Source organism: Pelodiscus sinensis, chromosome 2, assembly GCF_049634645.1.
Source record: "Pelodiscus sinensis isolate JC-2024 chromosome 2, ASM4963464v1, whole genome shotgun sequence".
Lineage (NCBI taxonomy): Eukaryota > Metazoa > Chordata > Testudines > Trionychidae > Pelodiscus > Pelodiscus sinensis.
In genome coordinates this window covers 184,133,867-184,160,245 of record NC_134712.1, presented here as the reverse complement: position 1 = coordinate 184,160,245, position 26,379 = coordinate 184,133,867, and the positions used below count along the sequence as shown (strand labels likewise).

At 41.2% G+C, this 26,379-nt stretch overlaps 1 protein-coding gene across 3 annotated transcripts in view; it reads right to left on the bottom strand.

The window, feature by feature from the left end:
- Positions 1-26,379, bottom strand: part of OSBPL10 (oxysterol binding protein like 10) — a 194,810-nt gene that overhangs the window by 10,365 nt on the left and 158,066 nt on the right. For all 3 annotated transcript variants that reach the window (XR_012901936.1, XM_075921975.1, XM_075921976.1), the window contains exons 8-11: positions 23,929-24,412; positions 8,622-8,808; positions 5,923-6,105; positions 4,057-4,210 (exon numbers count right to left, since the gene is read on the bottom strand). Coding sequence is in view for 2 of the 3 variants with exons in the window: in XM_075921975.1 (XP_075778090.1) it covers positions 4,057-4,210; positions 5,923-6,105; positions 8,622-8,808; positions 23,929-24,412 (1,008 nt within the window). In the remaining variant the exon portion in view is untranslated. The remainder of the gene's footprint in view (positions 1-4,056; positions 4,211-5,922; positions 6,106-8,621; positions 8,809-23,928; positions 24,413-26,379) is intronic.

Here is a 26,379-nt window from a genome sequence, read left to right as displayed (position 1 = left end):
GATACTCTACCAAAAATTGCAATATTTTTAATTTTTCTAAGTTCAAAAAAACTTGACAGTGTTCACTGAAACAAGTTGTTTTGAAAATAAATACTACTTTGCATTTTATCATATTCTGTATCTCCAAAGGGAAGAAAATATGTTTACTAATTTCCATTCCATAAAAAGAATCAGTGCTGCCAGGAGTATTCCTAGACATGTGTAAAAAAAAAAAAATCTTCCTGCAACTTCCACACAAAAGGGCCTGATTAGATCATATCCTACCCTCCTTCTACAGAAAAACTTCCACCATCACTAAAGGGAGCTGTAAATGAGAACTATAATGATAAGGGTTAACATGTAGCAAATAGAGTCAAATATTTCAATACACACTTGTTTATACTATGCTCAAGATCGGGATTTTTTTTATCCATACACTTCTGAGTATAGTTTCCTAATACTAAAAGCCTATGGATCCAACTATTCAGAAACCCCCCCCCCCCCGAAGTATCTTAGATGTCTATTTTAAAGTTTGTACACACAAAAATATTAAACATATCAGTAACCAGTAAGATGAAAGAAGATAGATTAACATGATATTTTCTTCCACTTCTTTAAAAAGGTAAATATTTCTTTGCACCTTCGGAAACCCAAACAGTCACTTAGGACTAGAACAGCAGAACCAGAAAATGAAAGTGACCAATCTAGTTCATCATCCAACATGAATAGAGTAAAAAAACAGCACCATTTTTTAATATTTAATAAACTGTAACTTGTATTAGTAACACTGATTTTCTTCTCAATTGCCTTACTTTTGTCTTAAACAGTTTTATTTTTAAAGTAACCAGAGCATCCAGGCACTGTTGCTGATGGGGACAGTGGAATCCTAACACCCAAGATCTAAAGGGCTTAATTGTGAATTACTTCTTACTATCCCCATCATGCAATGTACATGAATAGTCCCAGTGAGTTCAATGGTACTACAGATTGAAACTCTCTAAACCGGGACACTCTGGTCTCACATGGATGTTGCAGGGAGTAGCAGGGCCAGTAGCAGGGAGCCCTGTGGGCCGGTAGGCCAGCAGGCTTCCCGCAGTGAGTTGCCGGTGGGGCCACCCAATAAATAGCAGCAGGGCTGAGAGCCACAGCAGCAGCAGTAGCCCAGCGGGGCCTGGAGCAGCAGTCAGAGCAGCGGCATGCAGCTGCCTGGTGGGGCAGAACTCCCTGGTTTGCAGCTGCACAGAAGGGGAAGGAGTTGGCAGAGCAGCATGCAGGCAGCAGTTCGAGAGCCAGCTGGGAGGCCAGAACTTGGGGGGTGGGAGGGCTGGCGGCAGGGGGGCCAGAAATGACCTCCCCTGGTCCAGCAAAATCCCTCATCTGGGACCAGCCAGGTCCAGTGTTCCCTCTACGATTTTTCCATCCTTGGGTGGGTTGAATTTTCTTTTGCATGGGTTGAAATTTCTTATGTGCACCACTAATACTGAGGCAGTGGGTGGATGTGCACCCACCAGTACAAACAAAAACCACAGATATAAATGTATATTCTAAATAGTGCATAGGTGTGAAAGAAAATACATTAAAACAAGGGTTAATATGCTTATAATTATTTAATATGAAATAAAAAAGAATATTAACACCACCCTTGGCTAAAGAAGTGGGTTGTACCCACAAAAGATCATGATACTATTTATATATTTTTAGTAGTCTCTAAGGGTATGTCTACACTTGCACCCTAGTTCGAACTAGGGATGCAAATGTAGGCATTTGAAATAGTCAATGAAGCCGGGATTTAAATATCCCGTGCTCCATTAGCATAATCTCTGCCGCATGCTATTCTGAACGCCAGCTGATTCGAAAGTGAAAGTGCGCTCCGGGCTGCGTTAGTTCGAATCAAACCCCTTGGTTCAAACTAACATTATGCCTCAATTTTTCAAATGAGGAGTAACATTAGTTCGAACCAGTGCAGGCAGGCGCATGGATCCCATTCTGCTCCCAGTTGTCAGTGGTGGACCTGTAAAGGGGCTGGGAGCTTCAATTGAAGAGGTATGAAGATGTAGCTCTAGAGTAGCCTGGCAGCCAGGCCCACGTCTCTTGGTAGATGACCCCGCACTTTCTTGTCCATGCTGGGGAGTATGTCTTCTCTTTCTTCTTTGGTACCAGCAATGGTGAATGGAGCCAAGAAGAGCTGGTTGCCAGCAGTGGGCTGCACATGGAGGCCCCAGTGCTACATGTGACCTGCTTGGACAGCTCAGAAGTTGGGTGGAGGGGAGACTCCATCAGGAGAGCCCTTAGGTGTCGATCCCATTTTCTGGGTGTGGGGCCAAAACTTTTTGCAGATCTGGCACCGCTCAGCATGTGACTCCCTAAAACACTTAAGGCAGCTGCTATGGGGTCACAGTCTCTGCAATCTGAGCATGGTTTAAACCAGGAGACTGGTACATGCCTTCCCTGGGGCAAAGTCCCTGCTGAGACCCTAGCTAATAACTAACTAACCCTTAACTACTTAAACACTATCAAATGCAAACTATGCAGGAAGGCCCTAAGTTCAAAAAGGAGAAGCCACGAGCTCTTGCTAAGAAAGAAAGGAGCTTCCACTGACCACCACAGGCCATAAGAAGGAAATGAGAAGGAGCGGGGTTGGCAGCACCTGATATGCCGCGGCAAGAAAGCAGCACTTACCAAAGATACCACAACCAGCCCTAAGGGTACCGCTAAGGCAAAAACTTCTGATGGCCACATAGAATGGAATCAACATGAGTAAGCACTGGAAGAACAGCAGCTAATCTAGATCCCATCATTTTATATGTACACTTGGGTTTATGTTTTCCAATGTGCATTCTTTTGCATTTATCAACACTGAATTTCATCTGCCATTTTGTTGACAAGGCGCCCAGTTTTGTGAGACCCTTTTGTAACTCTTTGCAGTCAGCTTTGGACTTAACTAGCTTGAGTAATTTTGTACAACCTGCAAACTTTGACATCTCACTGTTTTCTCCTGTTTCTAGATCATTTGTGAATATGCTGAACATCACTAGTCCCAGTACAAATTCTTAGGGGACCCCATAATTTACCTCTCTACTGTGAAAACTATTTTGTTTCCTATTTTTAACCCATTACTGAGCCAAGAATACACCTTCCCTTTTGTCCCGTGACTGCTTTCTTTGCATAAAAAGCCATTGGAAAGGGATTTTGTCGTAGCATTTCTGAAAGTCCAAGTACACTATATTCAATGGGCACTTTCAATGAATCACCCTCATCCACATCTTATAGAAATCCACAAGAATCCTAATAGATTGGTGAGGCATGATTTCCCATTATAAAAGCCCTGCTAATTCTTCCCCAACATATTTTGTTCATGTATGTATCTAATAATATTATTTAGTAGTGTCCTTTGAAATCAACACATTGGAGGATAGATGTAAAATTTAGACAGATCTTAATAAATTGGAGAACTGGACAATAGACAATAAAATGAAATTAAATAAAGACAAATGTAAAATCCAACACTTAGGGAAGCAAAACTAAATGCACAAATATGGAATGAGGGAAAATTGGCTTGTAAATGGTAGATTCTTTGTAACTTGATGAATTCTTTGTAAACTGAAGTATTTAAATCATGATCTGAGAACGCTGGTAACTCAGCCAGCAGATAGGTGTCTATCACAGGAGCAAGTGTGTGAGGTTCTATGGCCTGAAATGTGCAGGAGGTCGGACTAGATAATTACGATGGTTCTTTCTGACCTATCAGTCACTGCTGAGCATCAAGATGTTTTTTAAATGGCCAATAATATGGATAACCACAGGGACCAAATTTATAAAAATTCAGACACAATACATTTAGCTGAAGGCAGGTGAAAGTCAGCATTAAAAAAAAAAGGTTTCAAAATCTAAAATAAGAATCTGATTATATTTTAGGAGCCAAAATGTAGAAAGATCAAAGAGATTTATTAACCACCACAATGGTACAAATTAAAAGCTGGTTTTAATGCACACATACATCCCTCGCCATACTGGGGGGACTCCACTACATTCTTATATTAAAGCAACAAAGAAATGCTTTGGAGTGATTCACATTACCTCCTTGGTAAAATATTTTGGTTGCCATGGGGTATTAATAGCCACACGTTGCCGCTCCTCTGCTCGCTGCCTCTCCTCAAGGCGGTGCTTGTGCTCTGTTGCTGCATCGATGTTGCCTTCTTTCAAGGAGTTGGTGACATGTTGCCAAAGATGCCTGAGTGATGGAGCACAGATAATAAACAGACAAAATAAAATGAGAACCCCTTAGCAACAGTAAAGTGTCTTGTAAAGAGGAATATACAAGTGTAGGGTAAACCTGCCACTTCTTTCATACAATGATAGTGTTCATTATCTGGTACACGTGCCACCACAGACAGTCTTTAAACAACCATGTTTTAAATCGTTTTCATTATATTTTGAAGGTAATGTTAACTACTTTACTTCAGTCATGGTTTAAACACGTCTATTTGTTTTATTAAAGCTAAACAAATGCATGAATTTTTCCTAGAATTTCTCCTTTTTTAGCAAGTGTGGATTCTCTCACCTCACTTATTAAACTGTGGATCTGATTTTCAAATGTATTCAGCACTCAATATCTAGCTTCACCATTTAGATGCCTGAATGGGAGCTGTCAGCTCTTGAAAACTTTGTCCTACATCTTCAAACCAACATGATTTGTGTTTTATAACTGCTTTGTGTCTAGACCTGTGTGTAGCTCATTAATGAAGATACTGTGCAATGTTTAACCTGTGTGATAATTAGCAAAGGAAGCACACCAGTCTTTTTGCATCTGTTACTTTAAAAGATTCTACTTCTGAACTACAAAGTAGTATATTAAAACAACATAAGAAAATAAAACGCTAATGACAGTCCTTATACCAGGTTACTATAATGTTCAATTTAGAACCAAATTTCATCCTTATCTACTTGACAGAGTGTGCACACAAACTGTGTGTCTGGCCAGCATGGAACCCAAATTCAAGGGTACAAGTAGTAACATTTTGACACATGCAGAAATATGGACCAAAAGCTGTCAAAACACTCACGTTCTTTTGCTTATGAGCATAACTTTTGTAACGTGTAATTTTCAGTTGTGTTTAAACAAGCCATTATTTAAAATGTATTAAACTGTGAGTATTAAGACAGGGACTGAATATTTACAGTTCATCTGCTAGTGTCAAAAATAAAAGAGAAGCAACTGCTGGCTTCCTTATTCACATTCTTTTTTTTTCTGGTTGGGATTCAGCAATAAAAAGGCATTTATGTGAGAAGGAGCATGTCTGTTAGCTAGCACACCTCATCCGATAAACTACACTCATTTGTAAAAATGATAGAATGTATTCCTACATTACAAGGTGAAGTTTCATTCATCAATGCTCTTCAAGATTCTCTCAAATGGCAATAATAGGATTCCATAAAATATTCATCTTTTAGTGACAAATATATAAACAAATATTTACAGTAAATTCTAATACAAGTTCTCTGATATAGTGTGTCAAAGTCAAGTGAAAGGTGTGGGTGCATGACAACTTTTTAAAGTATTTTTATGTTATGATCACATTAAGTCTAATATACAGCTGTGAGGAATAAACATGAAATTCAAAATGTAGAAATGACAATTCAGCAACTACTCACAAGGAAGCAGACATAAAAACTGCACAGATTGCCTTTTATTTTGAAACTTTACAAAATCCATATTAGTATCTTTTCTTTTAGTAACTGAAGAGCAATTCTATTGCATTTTTTGGTATCAAAAGTTGTTCTGAAAAGTCTGCGTATGCAGCTTTCACTACTCACTGTCTACGAGAATTTACGCTACCCAAAGCAAAAGCTTTACAGGATCACACATAATATACAAAAGCTGCTTCTGTATTAAGTTTTTGTCCAATCTTCATAAACAGACTTCTATGATGCCCATAACCTTACCTTGATTCAAATGGACCTTGTTTTGCTATTGGTCTGATCTTTTTTCGCATAACAGGCAGTTTGGTGGTGTCAATCACTTTGGTTTCTCCATTGCTATATGTAAATTCCAGTGTGCCATTCCACTCTCCTTGTGCCTTACACACGATGGTATTGGTGGGATTGTGTTTCACTTCTGCTGTAACCCTAATTCCAATAACAAATGCACCAGTAATATATACAAGTCTCAGAAATACAAGTCACCAAATATATAGGTTTATCTTTATGCCAACACATTAAAAGGACTATAATCCATTACATTAAAACTGGAACAGATGCACATAAAGGCAAGTAGAATGATCCGAGGAATGGAAAAACAACCTTATGAGAGGAAACTCAGGGGCCTTAGCTTGTTTAGCTACCTAGCCAAAAGGCGGCTGAGGGGAGAGATGACTGCTCTCTATAAATATATCAGAGGGAGAGGAGTTATTTAAATTCAACATCAATGTGGTCACAAAAACAAATGGACAGAAACTGGCTATCAACAAGCTTAGGTTTGAAATCAGATGAAGGTTTCTAACCATCAGAGGAGTGATGCTCTGGAACAGCCTTCCAAGGTGTGTAGTAGGGCAACAAATCTAACTGGCTTCAAGACAGAAGTTAATAAGTTCATGCAGGGGTATGATGAGATGGTCTACAATGGCACATAGCTCATCTGCAACAGCTAGCAGCATTTCTCTAACGGCTGGTGACGGGCCACTAGATGGGGAGGGCTCTGAGTGACTATAGAGCAGGCTGCATTCTTCAATGATATTAATGGAGAAAGTGCAGGGTCTGGAATGGAGGTTGGGTGCAGAAAGGAACTTAGGGTAGGGAATTGGGGTGCAGGAAGGGGTGCAGAGTCCAGGAGGAGCTAAGGATGCAGGAGAGGATTTTGATCCGGGGGAGGAGTATAAGAGGGGCACAGGGTATGAAAAGGAGTTGTGACCAGGGATACAGGAGGGGATGCAGCGGTGTAGTTTGTGACCTGGGATAGGTGCAGGCTCTGGCTGGGAGGTATTTACCTTAGGCAGCTCCTGGCTAACAGCCCACTGAAAGCCTTGAGTAGGCTCCCTGCTTGCCACACCCCTATCCGCCTTTGAAAGCAACTGGCTGCAGGGGAGCACGTGCATCTCTTCCCAGTGCCCATCAGGCAGCTCACATTGGCCAGTTTCAGGCCAAGGGAAACTGCGAGACTGTGCTGGGGGCAAGGGCAGCACGTGGTGGAGTCTCCCCCCGGGAATGTGCAGCATACAGAGATGCATGTGGCTCCCACAGCCGGGGAGCCTACCTGAGGCTCCCACTAGGCTGTGGGAAGGTGGCGGACTGGATCCAGCAGTTTGTTGGGCTCAATCCAGACCATGGGCCATATTTTGCCTGCCCCTGCTATAGATAATTCATTTCCAGGTACCTGGCTGGTGGATCTGACCCACATGCTCTGTGTTTGATTACCATATTTGGGATCAGGAAGGAATTTTTCCCCTGGGTCAAACTGGCAGAGATGCTGAGGCGGGGAGGGGGGAGTGTTGCCTTCTTCTGCAGCATGGGTCATTTTGCAGATTTAAACTAATGCAAATGGTGAACACTCTACAACTTGGGCTATGTCTACACTCGCAGCTTCTTGAGCGAGAAATATGCAAATGAGGCAAAGTGTGGAATATCGCCGAGCTTCATTTGCATACCTAATGAGCCGCCATTTTGCAGAAGTATCAGAGGGGTAGCCGTGTTAGTCTGAATCTGCAAAAGCGGCAAGGAGTCCTGTGGCACCACACTTCAGTTAGTCTATAAGGTGCCACAGGACTCCTCGCCATTTTGCAGAAGAGGCTCTTGCACCAGAAGGAGCTGTCTACACTGCCCCTTCTTGCGCAAGAAAAACCCTCTTGAGCGATGCTGTTATCCCTGAAAAAAAAAAAAAACTTAAAGTCTGAGCGCCCAAGCAATTTTAAAATTCAATTGTAAACAGATAAGTGTAAAGTAAAAACAGGTATTGGACTTTGTTTCTTCAAAGAAAGCAAGAGCAGCCTGAGTGTGGTACATCAGGGCTGATACATTCCAGCTATAGCCAGAATGTGTCAGCACAAATGTACCGCACACAGGCATATTCTAGCATATTTCCTAGCATGTTTTCTTTCTGTCCCTGGCTTAGCTGTGGCCTGAGTTAAAAATAAGCATCAGTCTGGATTTTCAAAGCTAACTCAGAATTTGTTTGATATAGTGGACTGACAAGATACTTAACATTGTGCTAAAATATACCCAAATATTAAAGCTCAAAAATTTGAAACCCCAGAACCTTAATATTGTTACATACCAAAGTGGCACATCCCAGATTTCAAGCATCTCTCTCTATATATATTTTTCAAAGCTACAAATCACATTTTAAACTATTTATTTTAAATGGAAAAGCTCTTATAGGATAGGGGACAACTTGGCTGTTAGTGAACTGATTTGAGAACCAGCTGAAGGAGCATGTTCTGGAACACGGTGTAGGAAGGTTTGTTTTATTTTTTTAAACATATGATAAAACACATTATAATTTCAACTTGGTTTTTGCATATTTCTTACACATGCACTGACAACACATGCACAACTTTACAGTAATAAATATAGAAAACTGAAAAGGTTTCCAAGTACTGTACACTCTGACATACAAAAGGAAGCAGCCAACCAGTCAGCCATTTGAATACCTGTGAACTTTTCCTCCATAGAAAGGCTTGGTGTGGAATGTGACAGTAGCAGAATAGCCAGTCTTGGCACAGTTAATACTGACTTTACCTCCAAGCTCCACCCATGGAATGGTAAGTATTGAGCGTGCATAGGCACTCGGCAGCGTGAACACGTACTCTTCCTCATGTTCCATTAAGTAAAGAACACCTAAGAGAGAAAGGTTGGAAAGTGAAATGACACTAATGTACTGATGAGGACATGCAGCCACTGGCCGGTTATTACGAGCAAAAGGAAATCCACAGAGTAATTGGAGACCCTCACCATGAAGTCAGTGTCTCCACCAGGAAACCTCCCTCAGAAGAAATCTGCTCAAACATAAGTAGGTCTTGCTTCAGTTCTGAATTCTAACCAAGTCATCCTTCAAAACGATACGGGATAACTGTGTCTGCTGAGAACGTAGGTTGTTTACCAAAAAAAATAGGTATACAAGGATGTAAGACCAATGAAAATAAATTTCATAAAAGCCAACTCAGGAAGTCTGAAATACTTGTGTAGCTCCTTCTATCCCCATCAAAAACCGCCCTTTTGAAACAAAGAGCCCTGAGGAAAGTGGTCCAGGGGAAGGATGTCATCTCCCTCAATATAAAAGATTCTCCCAGGCAGTCTTTCTAGGTCCTGCAGCTAGTAACAGAATCCACACTAGCCCACTTATGGCACACGCTCACCGCCACTGCCCCTGTCTGTCAGCTCTCTCAGCTCTGCTCTCCCCTTTGAATCAATTCTACTTTGTATCGGTTCTTGTGCTTCCCCCATTGCTGTAGCATCTCAGTGCCTTCCAGCAGCGCATTAAATGACATAACCGAGCAACTGCCACGGGTGCCTCTCAGCCTCTCCCCAGGAGAAGCTTGAGTGCAATATAATGCCCTTCAGGTCTCCTGCTGCCCCCTGAGTCCATCTCCACTGCACTAGTTTGCTCTGCTCTTTGCTGCATATGTGATGTGTATGTGACACAGCTGGAGTAGTATTTTGAATCTATCTGGCTCTAACAAGAGGCTAGCAGCAGCAGGGTGAGGGAAATCTTCACTGCTAACTAAGGAAGCTGCTGCTCCTTGCTTATTCAGAGGATCTCTGCGTCTGAGACTTGGTCCGCACTACCAGCTTATATCAGTATAACTATATTGCACAGGGGTGGGGATTTTCCACACCACTGAGCAACAGTTATACCTGTGGGACACCCTATATAGAGAGCACTATATTGACTGGAGGGCTTCTCTCACAAACACAGCTACACTGTGGAGTAGCTACACTCACAGGAGAACCTCTTCCATCAGCGTGGGTAGCATCTTCACTTAGCCCTGCACAGTTGCAGCCCTGTTAGCGTAAACAAGTCGTTCTGTCCCATCATAACTACGGGTGGGTTTTCAAAACAAAGGATATTTGTAAAGTACAAATAAGAAAATGAACACTGCAAATACATGCTGCATGCTCTACATTAATTTTGCCACACCAAATACATTTGGTCCTGTAAAAGATATTATCATATCCACCTTGTCTCACCAAATACCCTGACCAATTCAGCTTAGGAAAGATCAGTCATCACACACAAAATTCTCAAGAGATAGCCGTGTTAAGTCTGTAATTTTAAAAACAATGAGTACTCCTGTAGCACCTTAGAGACTAACAAAAATATATATAGTCCCATGAGCTTTCGTGGGCAAAACCCCTTTCTTCAGATAAGTTCATCCGAGGAAGCGGGTTTTGCCCATGAAAGCTCATCATACCACAGTAAAACTCCAAAAGTCCGGCACCCAATTGTCTGGCACTCCCGATAGTCCTTTGATTGTCATCAAAATGGCAAGCGCTCCTGACGGAACCGGGATAGAACTCAGAACCGCTCGAGTCAGCCGCTCTCATGTGGGTTACAGCAGGGAGGAGAAGTGTTTGGCTCCGGGGAAGGGGAGGAAGGAGATTGAGGGAAGAGGAGGGAGATTGAGTTACGCACGGCATCCCGGCCAGCTGATTGAAAAGCCGGCTGCTCAGCGCATGTGCCCCAGTGCCTGGAGGGAGACGCGCGTCTGTACTGGCGGCTCCAGTACCCAAACATAAGGTTGGGGGGAGGAGGGAGGATGGTTGGGAGTATGCAGTACCTCCTGATGCTCCGGCATATCTGATAATCCGGCACCACCTAGGTCCCAAAGGTGCTGGATTATCGGAAGTCTACTGTATATATACTTTTGTTCGTTTCTAAGGTGACAAAAGACTACTCGTATCAAAAATAAAGTTAGTTCTACCAATTTTCATTTGAATGTTTCCTTGATTTTTCATTTTAATAGCTTCCTAGGAGCCAAAATGGTTTGCCACAGAGATTAAGTATTGGGAAAAAAGATCACAACATGTGAAATAAATTAGTATTTCACTTTTGCCAATAAAAATGTGTTCTCAGTACAGGATGCAAAGACAAACCTAAGTGATTCAGAGTTCAAAGAAAGGAGTTCTGCTATAGCATTATTTAAATAAAGATAGGGCTAGACACAATAAGTAGATTAGTCACTTCAAGACTGGAAATATTCCTGGAAGGATGAAAGCAAACCATCACAGCTTTCTGGAGCTGCTCTTGTTACTCCTCTACACTCAGCCTGCCAACACCACTATTTCCCTAAGTCAGTTTGATTCAAATGTCGTGGTAGGCCACAGCACAAGCACAGGAGAGGGATACGATAAACTGTTTTTAACCCTTTGCACTGGAGAGCCAAAAATTTCTACTTTGCATGCTGTGGTCTCAGCACCACCACACATCAATAGTAACCTTATGGAACAAACTTAACAAGCAAGCTCTGTGTGGGAAAGTTTACACAGCAAAGAAAAACTCACAGCTGGCATGTCCCAGCTGGCTCCAGCTCTGGCTGAGTGGCTGTTTCATGATTATTGTGTAGACTTCTGAGGCTGGAGCCTGGGTCTAGGATCCTGCAGGGTGGGAGGGTGCCAGAGCTTAAGCTCCGCCCCTATCCTGGCAGTCTACAGAGCAATGAAGCAGCCCCATAGCCGGAGCTTGCTAGCATGCAACAGCAGCGAGTTTTTCTCTGCTGTGTTGACATACGATCCATTGTTTCTGTGTTTGCAGGAACACGCGATTCCAAAACATTACAACAAAGCTGACATGCACACTCTGCTCAGAATGACTCAAGGGAAGTTTACATAAGAAGAAATCATCCCCACCCCACTGAAAGTACACCATTTAATTGCAGATTGCATTATTCTACCTTCTATTAGTGACAGTAGTATTGCTGAAGAGTTACACAGCTGAGGTGCTGCATAAACAGAAACCAATGTACAGCCAATAAATCAGCATTAAAGCACAGAGAACTTTCATATTTCACTCTAAGAAGCTTAAATTTTACACAGACCTAATATAATTTTAATTTTTAATCCACACAATGTATCTTCCATAATTTTCCCTGCTTGTAAGATTCCCGACTGGCTTTCCATTCGGTTTCACCACTTCTGCTTAACTGGAGAAACTGTTTCAGGGTGAACCAGTTACAGTATTTTGTTTACTGGAGCCTCATATACAACAGGTGATAGTATTTCAGTTATTTTCTGTCCCCCTAAATGTCCAATACTGGCAATTTAGACCCAGATCCTCAAAGATATTTAGGAACCTAACTCCCACTGGAATTAGACACTTAAAAACCTTTGGAGATACAGGGCTATATGTACATTACAGCCTGGATCAGCACTCTGAGACTGATCCACCAGCAGTCGATTTAACGGATCTAATGAAAACTTGCCGAATGGACTGGAGATCGCTCTCTGATAGACCATGTTACTCTACCGCAACTGAGAAGAGTTAGACCCCCTGTGGTGTAGACCCCGCAGCAACTCAATTTAAGATACATCATTTCCAGTCATGTTATTCATGGAGTTATGTGTGGAGCTGCATAGCTCACATTGACTTTTTGCTGTACTGTAGATGTAGCCTGGATCTTAGCTTCTTTCTCTCTTCCCGCACCTTATACCATCACGTGGCTTCGTTTACAATGCTTTTCTTCTCATTTAGGTTCAATCCGAGCCCCACCAACTAGCAAAGATCATCACACTGTGCAGAACAGACCTATAGAAGTTTGAAACTGAAATTGTGTCCTGTCCCAAAACTTTGATGTTAATTAGTTACTGCCATTTTAAAATAAAATAATATTGTCACTGATGGATTTTAAGAGATCTCTTACTTCAGCCCTTTTTCACTTCAGCCCCTTTTCACACTACCCAAGAGACCTTTTTGAAATTACAACTTTGCAAACTAATAAGGAAAAAAACATGATAGGTTAAATTTTGCTCTTACCTACTAATTTTTGGCATAAATCCCTCAAAACACATACAGGCAGTCCCCGGGTTACGTACAAGATAGGGACTGTAGGTTTGTTCTTAAGTTGAATTTGTATGTAAGTCGGAACTGGTACATATTGTAGGGGAAACTCTAGCCAAACATTTCTCCAGAGCTCAGTTTTATTCTCCCACACCTCACTTCCCTCAGTCCTTTATTCTCAAGCTGAGGTGTCTGCTGAGAAAAGCCGCTCCGCGTCTCCCTGGTCTGCTGGGGGGGGAGGGGGGACTCTAGCTTTGCATCTCCCTGGTCTGCTGGGGGGAAGCAGCTAGTGCGGGGTTGCCTCACCCCGTTTGTAAGTAGGGATCCGATGTAAGTCGGATCCATGTAACCCGGGGACTGCCTGTACTGTATTCATGCAGAACAATAAATGGTCCGAGTGCCCAAATTAGTGCCTGTTTTATAATTCCCTTGCAGAATTATATGAATTTTACAGTTCATCCATTCTGGCAAGGGCCTCTCTATATTTGCACTTTCTGACTGCTGTGCTGAACACAAGTACAATTTTCTTTAGGATTATTCATTTACAGTTCTGCTTCAAGGCTATTTCCTCCATTGTAGACTGAATTCAATTCTTAAGAATTTACATTAAGAATTTTTAGTACCATCCATCAGTTCCAGATGCCAGTATCCACAGTGGTATCTATGCTAGAAAACACCATCGGTGAAGAGCTAAAATTAAAAATAATTTATAAGACTAGCAATTTCATGAGCAGAGATTAGCTAGCTCTCTCCATATCATGTTAGTATGTCACTTCTTAACGCAGCTACTTCATTCTATGGGGACAAGTTGATCTAAGCTACACAATTGGAGTTACATTAGCAGAGTAACTCAAATCAGCGTAGCATAGATCTACTCACCCCGGGGTCTGCACTGTGCTGGTTCGATAGGGGAGTTGATGGGAGAATTTTTCCTAACTCAGCTCATTCTGGTGGAGTATTGGAGTAGACGGCAGAGTGATCGGTTGTCGATTTAGCTGATCTTCATTAGACCCCACTACATCAACCCCTGGTGGATTGATCACTACTGGGTCAATCCACTCGGCAGTGTAAACAAGGCCTGACACTGGTTAACAACGCTGACGGGGAAAAGAGACTGAGGTATTTATTAGTGTCAGAAGTATTAATGCAGCCAATACAGTTATACCCCAGCTTTGATTTCTGTTCCCTTCTACTTGTTTTAAAGAAACTCCAGAAGTTTGGGAAATACAAACCTGAAGCCACTTATAAGAACAGTTCTTACAAGAACTATCAATGGAGTCTAAAGGTAAAATTTTCAAAAATAGCTAAGTCCCTTTTGAAAATGTTACCGTAAATCTCCTTTGCATTTGTCCCAATAGGGAATCATGGAACATATCACAAAAGAAGAAATGCAAAGTTAACAGCATTAAACGGATGTATATCAATTTCTTTTCTAACAGCAGGATCCACTAAACCTTGGCTCTACAGCCTTCATCAGTGCAATTGTTCCATTGGCAGGATTTCAACATGGGAATACAAATACACAATGCTCATGGTTCAGTGTTTCCTGAGAATGGTTCCACAATTTCGATCTGAACTCATGCAGTTTCCTCTTGCATAGGATGGTCTCTGGGATCTCCCTATACAGAAAAAGTGTGACACAAACTCTGATCAAAGGAGGAATGTAACTCAAGATCTGGGGAATGCATCCTAACTGCCCTCTTTTCTGCAGGGAAGATTTTAGTTACGCAGCATCAATGTGAAGTCTCAGATGAAAGATTGTCTGGGGACAACTCTTTTCTAGGGAAATGATAACATTTTTAGTCATCATGGTATTACAAGCCTTCTGTGTGTGCAACTATTTTATAATCCAAATTAAATAATCCCAGATCAGTATATGGGAATATTTCCCGGGTGCTGACATAATCATCCATTACCAATAACCCTGGGCTAATGAGAGGCCAAAAATGAAAGTCTGGGAGATCACATGCAAACTTCAGGAGTTTCTGTTGGCATTGAGCCAGGCATCTGTCTCCAGAGCTATTACCTGAGTGATACGAGGTTCCTGGAAATGATAAAAATGATAAAAACTGAGACTCTACACTACCAAGTTTTTGTCACCAAAAATTGCCTTTGTCAACAAAATGGTGAGTGTGTCTGTGACTTTCATCAAGAAAAAGGATCAGTTTTGGTCACAATATACACACACCCTGGCCATCTTTAGCAGACAAGAAAGCGCCCAGGATGCAGCAGTGAAGATATGTTTCAGAGAAAAGGGAACACACAGTATGCTGGGACACCAAAAGGCAGGACAGAAAAGACAATCATGCATTTGTTAAAAATGCAATTGAATGGATGGTTAAAGTAATGGAGATGCTCAAGACCTTAATAATGCTGCAGACTGAGCAGGCTCGACCTCCAATGCAGCACATTCACAACCCTTTACCATGCTCTCTCCCTTGTTCCACCAGGACATGCCGCTTTCTGGGACTCCTCGGTTTTCCCTTTCCTCCACTGCCTCGGACAACTTTTACAGTGATAGTTGGACCTACACATAGTTGTGATGGTCTGCCCTTTTAGAGTTCCTCCTTTCCCAGCAAGTATCTCTGTGTTGGTGTGTTTCAGTGGGCTATTTCTTGTTCAGTAAAGGCAAGGTTTTATAATGCTAAATCATCTTTATTTTGTTCATTACAAAATTCAAATTGTAGGCACTACCAATACATGCACAGGCATTTTAATAATTTTCTTTGTGATATTTAGCCTCAAAAGCCACCATTGCATGTAGTTTTCTTAGGAGGCAATGTCAAATTGAAGCACCTCTGATACAGAATTATTTTATTCCTGTTCATTGTCAAAGTGCTGCCTCAAAGCCTCCCTGGTTCAAACTTCTGCCCTCTGGGCTGCTTGGACAGCCCTATTGTCTGCCTGCTCAAACTCAGCAGGAAGCCACTCTGCCTCAGCACTCCACCCCAGAACAAACATTTCACCTGAGATTCACAGAGATTATGCGAAGTACAGCGTGTAACTATGATCAGTGTTCCCTGTAAGCCGTGCATTTGGGCAGCCACCCAGGAGAGATGCAGGTGCCTCCCAGCTGATTAGCAGAGCACCCACAGCCAGTAGCAAGTGCATTTACCTAACATCTCCATGCAGCACAAATGACATCCTTGAAAAAGGAGTGTGATAGAGTACTGAGGACCAGCAGCTGAACCAGCACTCTGGTCACTGTATATACACTTAGTTCCCCTGGAGAGAGCCAGCCTAATTGAAGGAAGAAGTAGCTATTTACTAAATCAAGTTGGGCTGGAAAGCATGAAAGAGCTAATTAGTCCATCAACTGCAAGAGCAGAAAAGTAGGATAGGAAGGAAGTGCAAGCGACCTGGATACTATATATTTTTGTCTGATAAAAATCTAGGGAAATGTGGTTCAGATGAAATAACTACAAAGTGCATAACTACAAAAAATAAAAAAAGCATTCTCAGTGGTTATCAACAGTTCACTGTCAAATGGGAAGGAGGACATATCGGTTGGGATTGCACAGGAGTCAATCTTATTGATATTTTCACTAATGACTTAGATATGGAGTGGACAGTATACTTTTAAAATCTGCAGATGACACCAAGATGGAGAGAATGGGTTTTCAATTCCTTTAAAAGACAGGATTAGAATTCAAAATGACTAACTAATTGCAGAATTGGTCTGAAATTGACTAGATGAAATTCAATAAAGGTAAGTGAAAAGTACTTCATATAGGAATAGGGATGTAAAATACTCTGTTTAATAATGTTTACTAATTAAAGGGGGGCTGACTGGAGTCCCTCTCCCTATTCCAGGCAAGGACAGCTGGAGCAGCCTCTGCCTGTGGTGGGCCCCTAGAACAGGCCCCTACCTGCAGCAGGTAGGAAGTTGCTCTAGCCCCTACCAGTAAACCGGAACTGGTAAGCCTCACTCTGTAAGGGTGAGGTTTACCCGTTAACCATTCACTTCCATACCTAGGAAGTAAAAATTCAGTGCACAAATGCAAAATGGGTAATAATTAGCTAGATGGTAGTACTGCTGAATAGGATCTTGGGAGTATACTGAATCACAAGCTGAATATGAGTCACCAACGTGAAGTAGGGCAAAAAGAGGCAAATATCAATTTGAGATGTATTAACAGGACTGTTTTATGTAAGACAAGAGGCAACTGTCCCTTTCTACTTGAACTAGTGAGGCTTCTACTGGAGTACCCTGTCCAGTTTGGGTTGGTACACTTTAGGAAACATGAGGATAAAGTGGAAAGAATCCAGACAAGAGCTAAAAAATTATGAAAATTTAAAAAACCTAACTTAGGAGGAAAGGCTGGAAAAACATACAAAATACATTCAAGGTCACTATAAAGAGGACAGTGAACAACTGTTTGTCATGTCTACCAAAGATCGGACAAGAAGCAATCACCATAATCTATACCAAGGTAGACTTATTGTTTTTTCCTCTAAGATCTAACATTATCATAAGGAGAGTTAACTACTGAAATAGAGCTCCAAGGGAAGTCATGGAATCCCCCATCACTGGAAGTTTTAAAAAGTTAGACAAACACCTGTCAGAGATAGTCTATATAGGCTTGGCCCTCAGTATGGGGTGGACTACATAACCTTGTGAGGTCCCTTTCAGTCCTTGAGTCCCGCTCCTGCCAATCCCCTACTGATGCTGTACTTTTTCATCTGATTTTCCTGCAACATGCATTGATCAAAAACACGGAGGAGATGCTAGGTCAATAGTGAAATAATTAACTACAGAAGAGACGTGCAATTTAATGCTTTCCTCTGATTGTTCAGGGATCAATATAGACAACACATCATTCAAGGGTCATCAATTCCCTGCAGCAGTTTCCTAATGTAACAGGCTCCTCACACTTCATCTGTGTTACTCATCACAGCTATTGGACAGGGACTAAATGCTTGTTCTGATTAAGGCACATGTGGCTGTTGTACATCAACAGCTACAATGATTCACAAAGGGGAATAATGAAATAGCAGCACCGTACAATCTCACTCCTATGGGCTCATGAGTGTTTACATTGTTTGCGCTCAATTTTTTGACAATCATTGAGGCGCTCTATGTAAAGTGTATTAAAGTTGGAAAAAGCACAGAGAAGGGCAACAAAGTTATGAGGGTATAGAACTGCTTCCATATGAGGAGAGATGAACAAGAGTGGGATTGTTCAATGTAGAACAGAGACAACTACACAGAGATATGAGAGAGGTCTATAAGATCATGATATGGAGAAAATGAGTAAAATGGTATTACTCATCCTTTTATAACACACAAGAATTATGGGTCACCTGATGAAATTAATGGGCAACAAATTTAAAACAAACATATGAAAGTACTTCTTTACCCAACACACAGTCAACCTGTGGAACTCATTGTGAAGGGTAAAAATATAATTGGGTTCAAGAAAGAATTAGATAAGTGAATGGAGGAAACAACTCCTTATCCAGGGGTCCCTAAGACTCTGACTGCCAGAAGCAGAGACTGGATGACAGGGAATAGATCACTCAAAAATTGCCCCGTTCTGTTTCTTCCCTTTGAAAAACTTGCTTGTGCCCAGTTCCAGAAGACAGGATATACTGGGCTAGATGGGAAAAGGAACGAGCTTTGAAATCCTTGGATAAAATATACTGTAAATACAAAATTACTACTTCTGCTAACCTACTAATTTTAAACTAACTTCAGCTGTCTGAAACATTTAACTATAAAAACCGCTATACTATAAAAGATGCATTCCCTCAGAAATAGGTGTAGCAGCTCATATATCAAATCAAACTTTAAAGATTCTTTTTAATTTTTAAAGTATCACCTGAAAATATACACACCGTCTTTTTTAAAATTAGCAGCCATCTGATAATGTAAAACAAATAAACAAGCAACCCACAACAAAAGTTTCAGCTATACAGTATATTATTTCTAAAATTAACCAATAAAACTAATTCACAAGGCTATGACTACTGCATCTTCATGAATTTTGTGCCTTGCAACAAAACAATATATCCCAGGATGAAAGGAACTTCAGTGGTTCTATACTAGACATGTATTAAACATTGCCTTTTCACTAAATTATTGTAAGATTTTCTTCCCACCAAAGCATCTGTTTAATGGCTCTTTGCAACATATAAAACTGTATAACGTAAGAAATGGTTACTTTTGCTTCCCCGTCCCTGGTGAATTTAAATCTGAATGCCATTCTATTTCATCACATCCTTTTTTTTCTTTCCATTAAAACGTTAGTTATCATTAACTTGAACTTGGCATTGTGGAAACATTAAGTTTTATCTGTAATGCACCTCTGCTACTCTCAATCAGAGTGGCCTTTTAGGTAAGGAAACTGCTAACTGTCTGCTCTGTAGAGTGGTTTCAACAGGTAAAGCACCCTCTAAGGCAGGGGTGGAGAACCTCAGGCCTGAGGCCACCAAGGCTTGGGGCTTTCCACCAGTATTGGGGAGCCCTGTGGGACTGGAGCACACATCAGTGTGATGCTGTTGCAAAAAAAGCAAATATGATTCTAGGTTGTATCAACAGGTGTGTTGTAAGCAAAACTCGTGAAGTCATTCTGCCGCTCTACTCTGCACTAGTTAGGCCTCAGCTGGAATACTGTGTCCAGTTCTGGGCACCACATTTCAAGAAAGATGTGGAGAAATTGGAAAGGGTAAAGAGAAGAGCGACAAGAATGATTAAAGGTTTAGAGAACATGACCTATGAAGCCAGGCTTCATGAACTGGGCTTGTTTAGTTTGGAAAAAAGAAGATTAAGGGGGGACATGATAGCGGTTTTCAAATATCTAAAAGGGTGTCACAAGGAGGAAGGCGAAAATTTGTTCCTCTTGGTTTCTGAGGACAGGACAAGGAGTAATGGGCTTAAAGTGCAGCAGGGGAGGTTTAGATTGGACATTAGGAAAAAATTCCTAACTGTCAGGGTGGTCAAATATTGGAATAAATTGCCAAGGGAGGTGGTGGAATCTCCCTCTCTGGAGATATTTAAGAACAGGTTAGAAAGACATCTGTCAGGGATGGTGTAGACGGAGCTTGATCCTGCCTTGAGGGCGGGGGGCTGGACTCGATGACCTCTCGAGGTCCCTTCCAGTCCTATTATTCTATGATTCTATGAAAATCTGCTAGCCGGGGCCCCCTTAGGCTGTGGTGTGCAATGAGAATGTAGGGAGTGTCTTTCTCCTTCTCAGTTGGGGGCCACATCAGTGAGGATTTGTTTTGGGGTTTTGGGGTTTTTTTGCTTCTCACTTGTGTGCAGCCCCAGACTGATTTTTCTGTCAGTCAGTGACCCCGACCCAAAAAAGGTTCCTCACCCCTGCTCTAAGTGAAAACGGAGATAACTCATTTGACTTACAAATCACATTCAGAGCTGATGAGATAGCACAGAAAGCAACTGTGCACAAGGATTTGCATGCTGATTTCTATCACTCCATGTGTCCAGCTCATCTTGTTGATATTTCCATGGAACACAGAAACTAAACAAACCCATCAACACAACACTGGATGGCCTTTGTCATCTCCAGATAGGCTGCTGTAGAGTCAAAATACTGATCTACAGCATTCACATGAAGGGATCTTATGTCATTAAACCCCACAATTATCCAAATTCATATAAGTGCCTGTATTCCCATATTATTGTTCTTTAACACAGACTTATTTTTGTTTTAAAAAGTAACAAAACACTCTCGCCCTCCACAACAATATTGTGGTAAGCTGCAAAGAAGAGGTTTCACAATAACCATGGCAATATTACCAATGTGTTCCTGACACAATCTAGTTCCAAGAATTCATTATACACCATGCAAAGAGGTAACAGCAATGTAACAGATCTCATTCCATGCTCAGCAATCACCAACAAAAATAGTCACTACATGCTTGCAAACAAGGCTGTTAAATACATCTTGGTTTTAGGTGTTCTTCAACACACTGGACATAATAGTTACAGAGTGAAAAATAATCATTCTGTTAAATATAGCAAAATGATGTTTGCTATGTACTGTACAACTGTCTGTATCTTCAATATAATAAAATTACTACAACATCAAATACACTCTCTGAAGCAGATGCTTTTCATATTTCCTCGCCCCCCCCCCCCAAAAAAAAAAAAAAAAGAATTCCCTGAATGTATATAGTCAGTAACTGTGGAGAAACTTGTGTATTAACTTAGAACTATTCAAACTACAGATATAGGTCACACCTGAGACCTTATTGCAAATACAGGAAAAATTACCTATCCAATAACATATTTAACTCCTAACAGCCTACCTAGCACAAATTCAAGGACAAATGCTCCTCCAAGCTCCCTTACACTCCTTAATTTTCAAAAACATCTGTTAATGAATATATACAAATATTGAGGTATAGCTGGAAGAAGAAATTGGCAACAACAGAGAGAAAGTGGCAGGTACAACATGGAAAAAAGAAAGATAGAAGAAAAATGGGAAAGAAAAAGCAAGGAAAAGAAAGGGCAGAAGCGATCCACCTATGGTAACCAGAACACTCAGCAATATCTTGCAGAGCAGTTCCATGTTGCAGTGCATGGCGTATTCTCTAAAATACCAAAGCAAATAAGGAATATTTCAAGCCAAAAGACAGTTGTCTGGTAATGCAACGCCCACCCTCCAGCCAGGTAGGCAGATTGGCTCCAACCTGGGTCCTGGCATGGGCAATCCAGTCGCAACCTGGTTCCTGCCTTGGAAACTAAGGATATGAATAGGTAACCGGTTAATCAGTTACCCTTACAGGGTGATGCCCCAGTGGCACCTAGCTGGACCAGATCAGTCTCTCACCTTTGGTGTGGTGTACCATGGGCAGGGGGCTGTTCCAGACAGGCTGGGCCTACCATGCTGTGGACCAGAAGCCAGCAGCCAAGCCCTATGGTTAACCATGTAATTGACAGAATTTCAGAATTTTTATCAGTTATACGGTTAACACACATATATATATATATATATATATATATATTATAAAATCAAGGCCAGGCCGTGGCAGCCTCGGCCCCAGCCCCATGTTGGCATCCAACTCCATCCCCATCCCCTATGCGGCCCCAGCGACCCGGCCACTGCCCCCATCTAGCCTGGGCCACCTCCCATCTGGCCCCTGGTGTTCCCACATACCCAGGTGCTACTACAAGGAGAAAATGCTGGGGAGAGTCCTCTCTCCTTGCAGTAGACCCAGAGCACCATCCTTCACCCGAAACCCCTTCCGAACCCAGCCCCAGCCCACAGCCATCACCCCAAGCTGGAGCCCTCGCATTCTTCCCACTCAACCCTCTGTCCTAGCCCCGAGTTCCTCATCCCTGCCCCCCCCGAACCCACACAACCTTGCACCCCAACCAGGCCTGCGCCTCTTCCCACACTACAAACCCCTTTGCCCCCCCGCCATGTTAATTTTATTATGTACACCAATATGAAGTTGATGTGTCACAAGTCGCCTTCCTATTGGTATACACATAAAAAATTCATTCTGCTCAGGGGTGGGAAAAATTAGAGAGTACACGGCTCCCACCCTACGTCACTCCATTACTGAGCTATTAGAAACCTAGCTCCTTAGCTTCTCTGGGACCCACTTCCTGACTCCCATTAATCTGCACATTGCAAAGTAAAAAGAAAATGTGTCTGATGTATCACACTGCCTGGAACAGGCAAAACAAGTGAAACAGAAGTATTATTGCAGGATTTAGCATTTAAGACTCTTAAAAGCAGTAACATCTGTTTCAAGACTGTTCCATTATGTAATAACAGAATTACTGAAAAGTATTAACATTAGGAAAGAGGTTATAATACTATTTTACTGTTATTTGATTTTGTTCTTTATTTAGCTTTGCTACTCCTTTGTAGCTGTGAATTCACTAGATAATAATTCCTTTGGATAATCACATACCAAAGTGAATCACTACCTGCATCTACCTTGTGAGTACATTTTTTAATATTCCAGCAATACTTACCTAAGGCAGAGATGAGAAAAACAATTATTTGTTATTAGTTCTCCTTATCCCTCTGCTTGGAAGTTAATTAAGACCATAATTTTGGTTATCTGGGACAAAACACTAGAAAATACATGCAGACAAAAGTGCCTAGTATCTCTATCTGTGATCCAGGATCCCATTATGCTAGGTGCTGTATAGATAGAATACTCCTGAAGAGCAACAGGATTCACAAAGATGTTCCAATACATGCTTTTTGGTTTAAATGCACAGAATCATAGACATTTAGGACTAAACTCCACATTACTAATGATGATACAATCAGTGCTTGTCAGTCCAGAGCATACATGAATAAATTATAATTTGATGTTTTCTATATTTATTAAATCCATTGGTCAAAATTATTATTACTGAACAGGAAAATATTGCAAACCAATAATAAAACATGATGCTGGCCTCATCTGTATGAATTACTGGGTGATTGTACATTTTCAGTCATTACAGCAAGACTTACTTAAAAATGTATTTCTTAATCTAAAAGGAGCCTTGTAAAAACATATGAAAAGGCTTAACTGAAAATCTACAATTATTCTGTATTCTTCTGACAATAATTTACAGGAGTTTCCCATAGTGAATTAGATATTAACACTACAGAAGATTATTTGTTTAGATGTGATATAATTGTTAATGCTAGGTACTGTAATACATAAAAGCTGTCATATATTAGTAAGTGTAATATGATTAAATTTCTACACTGTATTTTTGTGAGACCTGTTCAATTAAAGGCACACATTACACGAGGTATACATATACTAAAAGTGAATAAAATCGGAATATTCTCAAACAAGTTACTGTATATTATTTTAATTTTAAAGTTAATGAAAGCAATAAACAGCAAGATTAAGATCCATGACTTTTTTAACCTTACTGGAGTTAAACAGAAAAACAAAACAAAGCTTCATCTATGATTTTTTATGGGATGTTAACACTAACAATTTCCCCCCAAAATAAAGCAAAGCATATTTCTTACCTTCACCTACCATAGAAACACCTATTGACATTCCCAAGAACTTGCTTTTGGTCCATACATGGGTGTTCACACACATTCCCTTCTCCTTGCATTCACAGTAAAAGCAAGATACTGGTGGGTGATGGGATACTTGTTCAGCTACAAACCTCAGTTTGTAGCACACTGATTGGTCCTGGCCTAATTCCTTGGTTTGGTCCTTAGAAATGACAGAGGCACTGTTAGTTCTGAATGATTTCACTTTGTCGTTAGGCACATCCCATGAGCAATGAAATGATTCACCAATTATTGGGTTATAGGGTTTCTTGGCAACTGCTCCCTTTCGGCCTTCATGAAAGGCAGTTAGATAATACTCCACAAAGCAAATAATTCTTTCCTCCGGAGTGGCTCCAGCTGCAATTGACAAAAACAGGTCTGGATGGGCCATGAAATTTGCATACATCTCCAACAGGGATCTCTTCTCCAAAATAAATGTTGGAAGCACAACCTGTATTCAAGGCAGACAAAAGCAGACATGATTCCTCATGATTATGCTACAGGGAGAGTAAATAGTGAAGAGAGCTACAATATTAGCTGAGCCAAGCTTCATGATAGCCGGTATCCCCATCTCTGCCAGAGAGCAATTTCTCTTGGTATACAGTATAAATAATGAATTAAAGAAAAATTAGCAGTCTTGATAGCTGCTTTCTGCTTCATTATGGTTCTCAATGGCAGACCAAGAGACATGGATCTGCTATTCCAACTGCACAGATTTTCCCCCCACTTTCTCTCTGCTCAGCTAACAATTCACTTTTCTTAGGAGGCTTCATTGTTTGAGAATGTGAAAACAGTCTGATGGAAGTTAACTCAGTTCTAATACCATACAAATCTGAGTTGACTTGCTATTAAACCTCAAAAAGAAAAAAAAAAAAATCAGACTTCCCAGATTCCCAGCCAACTGTTTCAGCGGATGCTTATATAAATAAATGTGCCCTGCTTTTAAATGATTTGTGAGAACATAAAATCTAATTAACATTGGTTGCAAGAATAATATTGTTTTGTTAATAGTAGCTTTACTGAAAACTATTATGATGTACTGACAGAACAGAGGTCTCTGTGCAACACAGAATAATATCTTTCTCCTCCACATAGGAGCAAAACTAGTGAGGAATTACAATTAACGGGGGGAGACATGATATATTATCTACCAAAGGAGTTCTCAACCTTTTTCTTTCTGAGCCCCCCACCCCCACAACAGGCTATAAAAACTCCATGGCCCACTTATGCCACAATAACTGGTTTTCGACATAGAAAAGTCAGCTCCAGCCTTAGCGGGTAGCAGTGCCCTAGACCACAGGGACCTGCACAAAGCTACATTGCTCACTCAGGCTTCAGCTCTGGGACATGGGACTCAGGGCCCTGGTCTTCAGTTTTCTGCTCTGGGCCCCAGCAAGCCTAATGCTGGCCCTGCTTGGCAGATACCTTGAAACCTGCTTGCGTTCCCCTCACCCCCGTCCAGGGGGCCCTGGATCCTGGTGGAGAACCACTGATCTGCATGGCTTGAAGTGAATTGGAAGTGCTAAATCTGTCCTTGTCACTCACACAGACATTTTCACACTATCTATTGTCACTGACAGGGAATATGTTTGGAGCCACAGGCAATTTGCTAACTGCAGGATGAGTATTGATTATTCTTTGGAACACTCCCAAGTAAATACATTCAATGACCTTCTTTCTACACTCATCCTAACAAAATACATTTTTAACTGTCCTTTCCTGTGAGCTCCTTCCTTTCCCTATCAATCGCCTCTTTTCAGTTCATCTTTCCACCCTGCTCCAAGAATCAAGCAGAGTGGCACCATCACCATATTTCAAATGCCAGGCATCTTGCCTCTCCCCTCACGGGACTAATGTACAGTTTTTAGTGAGTAAAGATCATGGAAACTGTCACATATTGATCTCCATCAAAATTGTATAATTACAATTAACCCACAAATATTTCTTTGACTGGATTCTCTCAATGACTCAAACCCATCGTGTCATATGCACCTGTAACAGCAGCTTAATATTTCATACAGGAATCAGAATGGCTACTGTTCAGGCAGGTAGAGACTGATATTACTGTTCTTGGCGATGTTACTGTTCATCGCCAAGAAGAATGGAAACAGCTGAAATGATTTAAATGGTTCTGCTAGCGTATTAATATTGTGAACGGTACCGTATCTGTTATGGATCCTTTCATCATTTTTGGCTGTTTTAAATATATCGTGCAGAACTAATGGTACATATTTTCCCCTGGGTCTCTACATCACTTGGGACTGTATCAGCAATACATTTCCCACTAGTCTTGGGGCCCGATCCTGCAACCGACTGCATGTGTTTGGATCCTGGCATGCAGCGCTGCTGCAGCTGCATGATCCACACCCTATATTGTATTGGGTTAGCTACACAAAATAATTCAATAATGAAAACAAA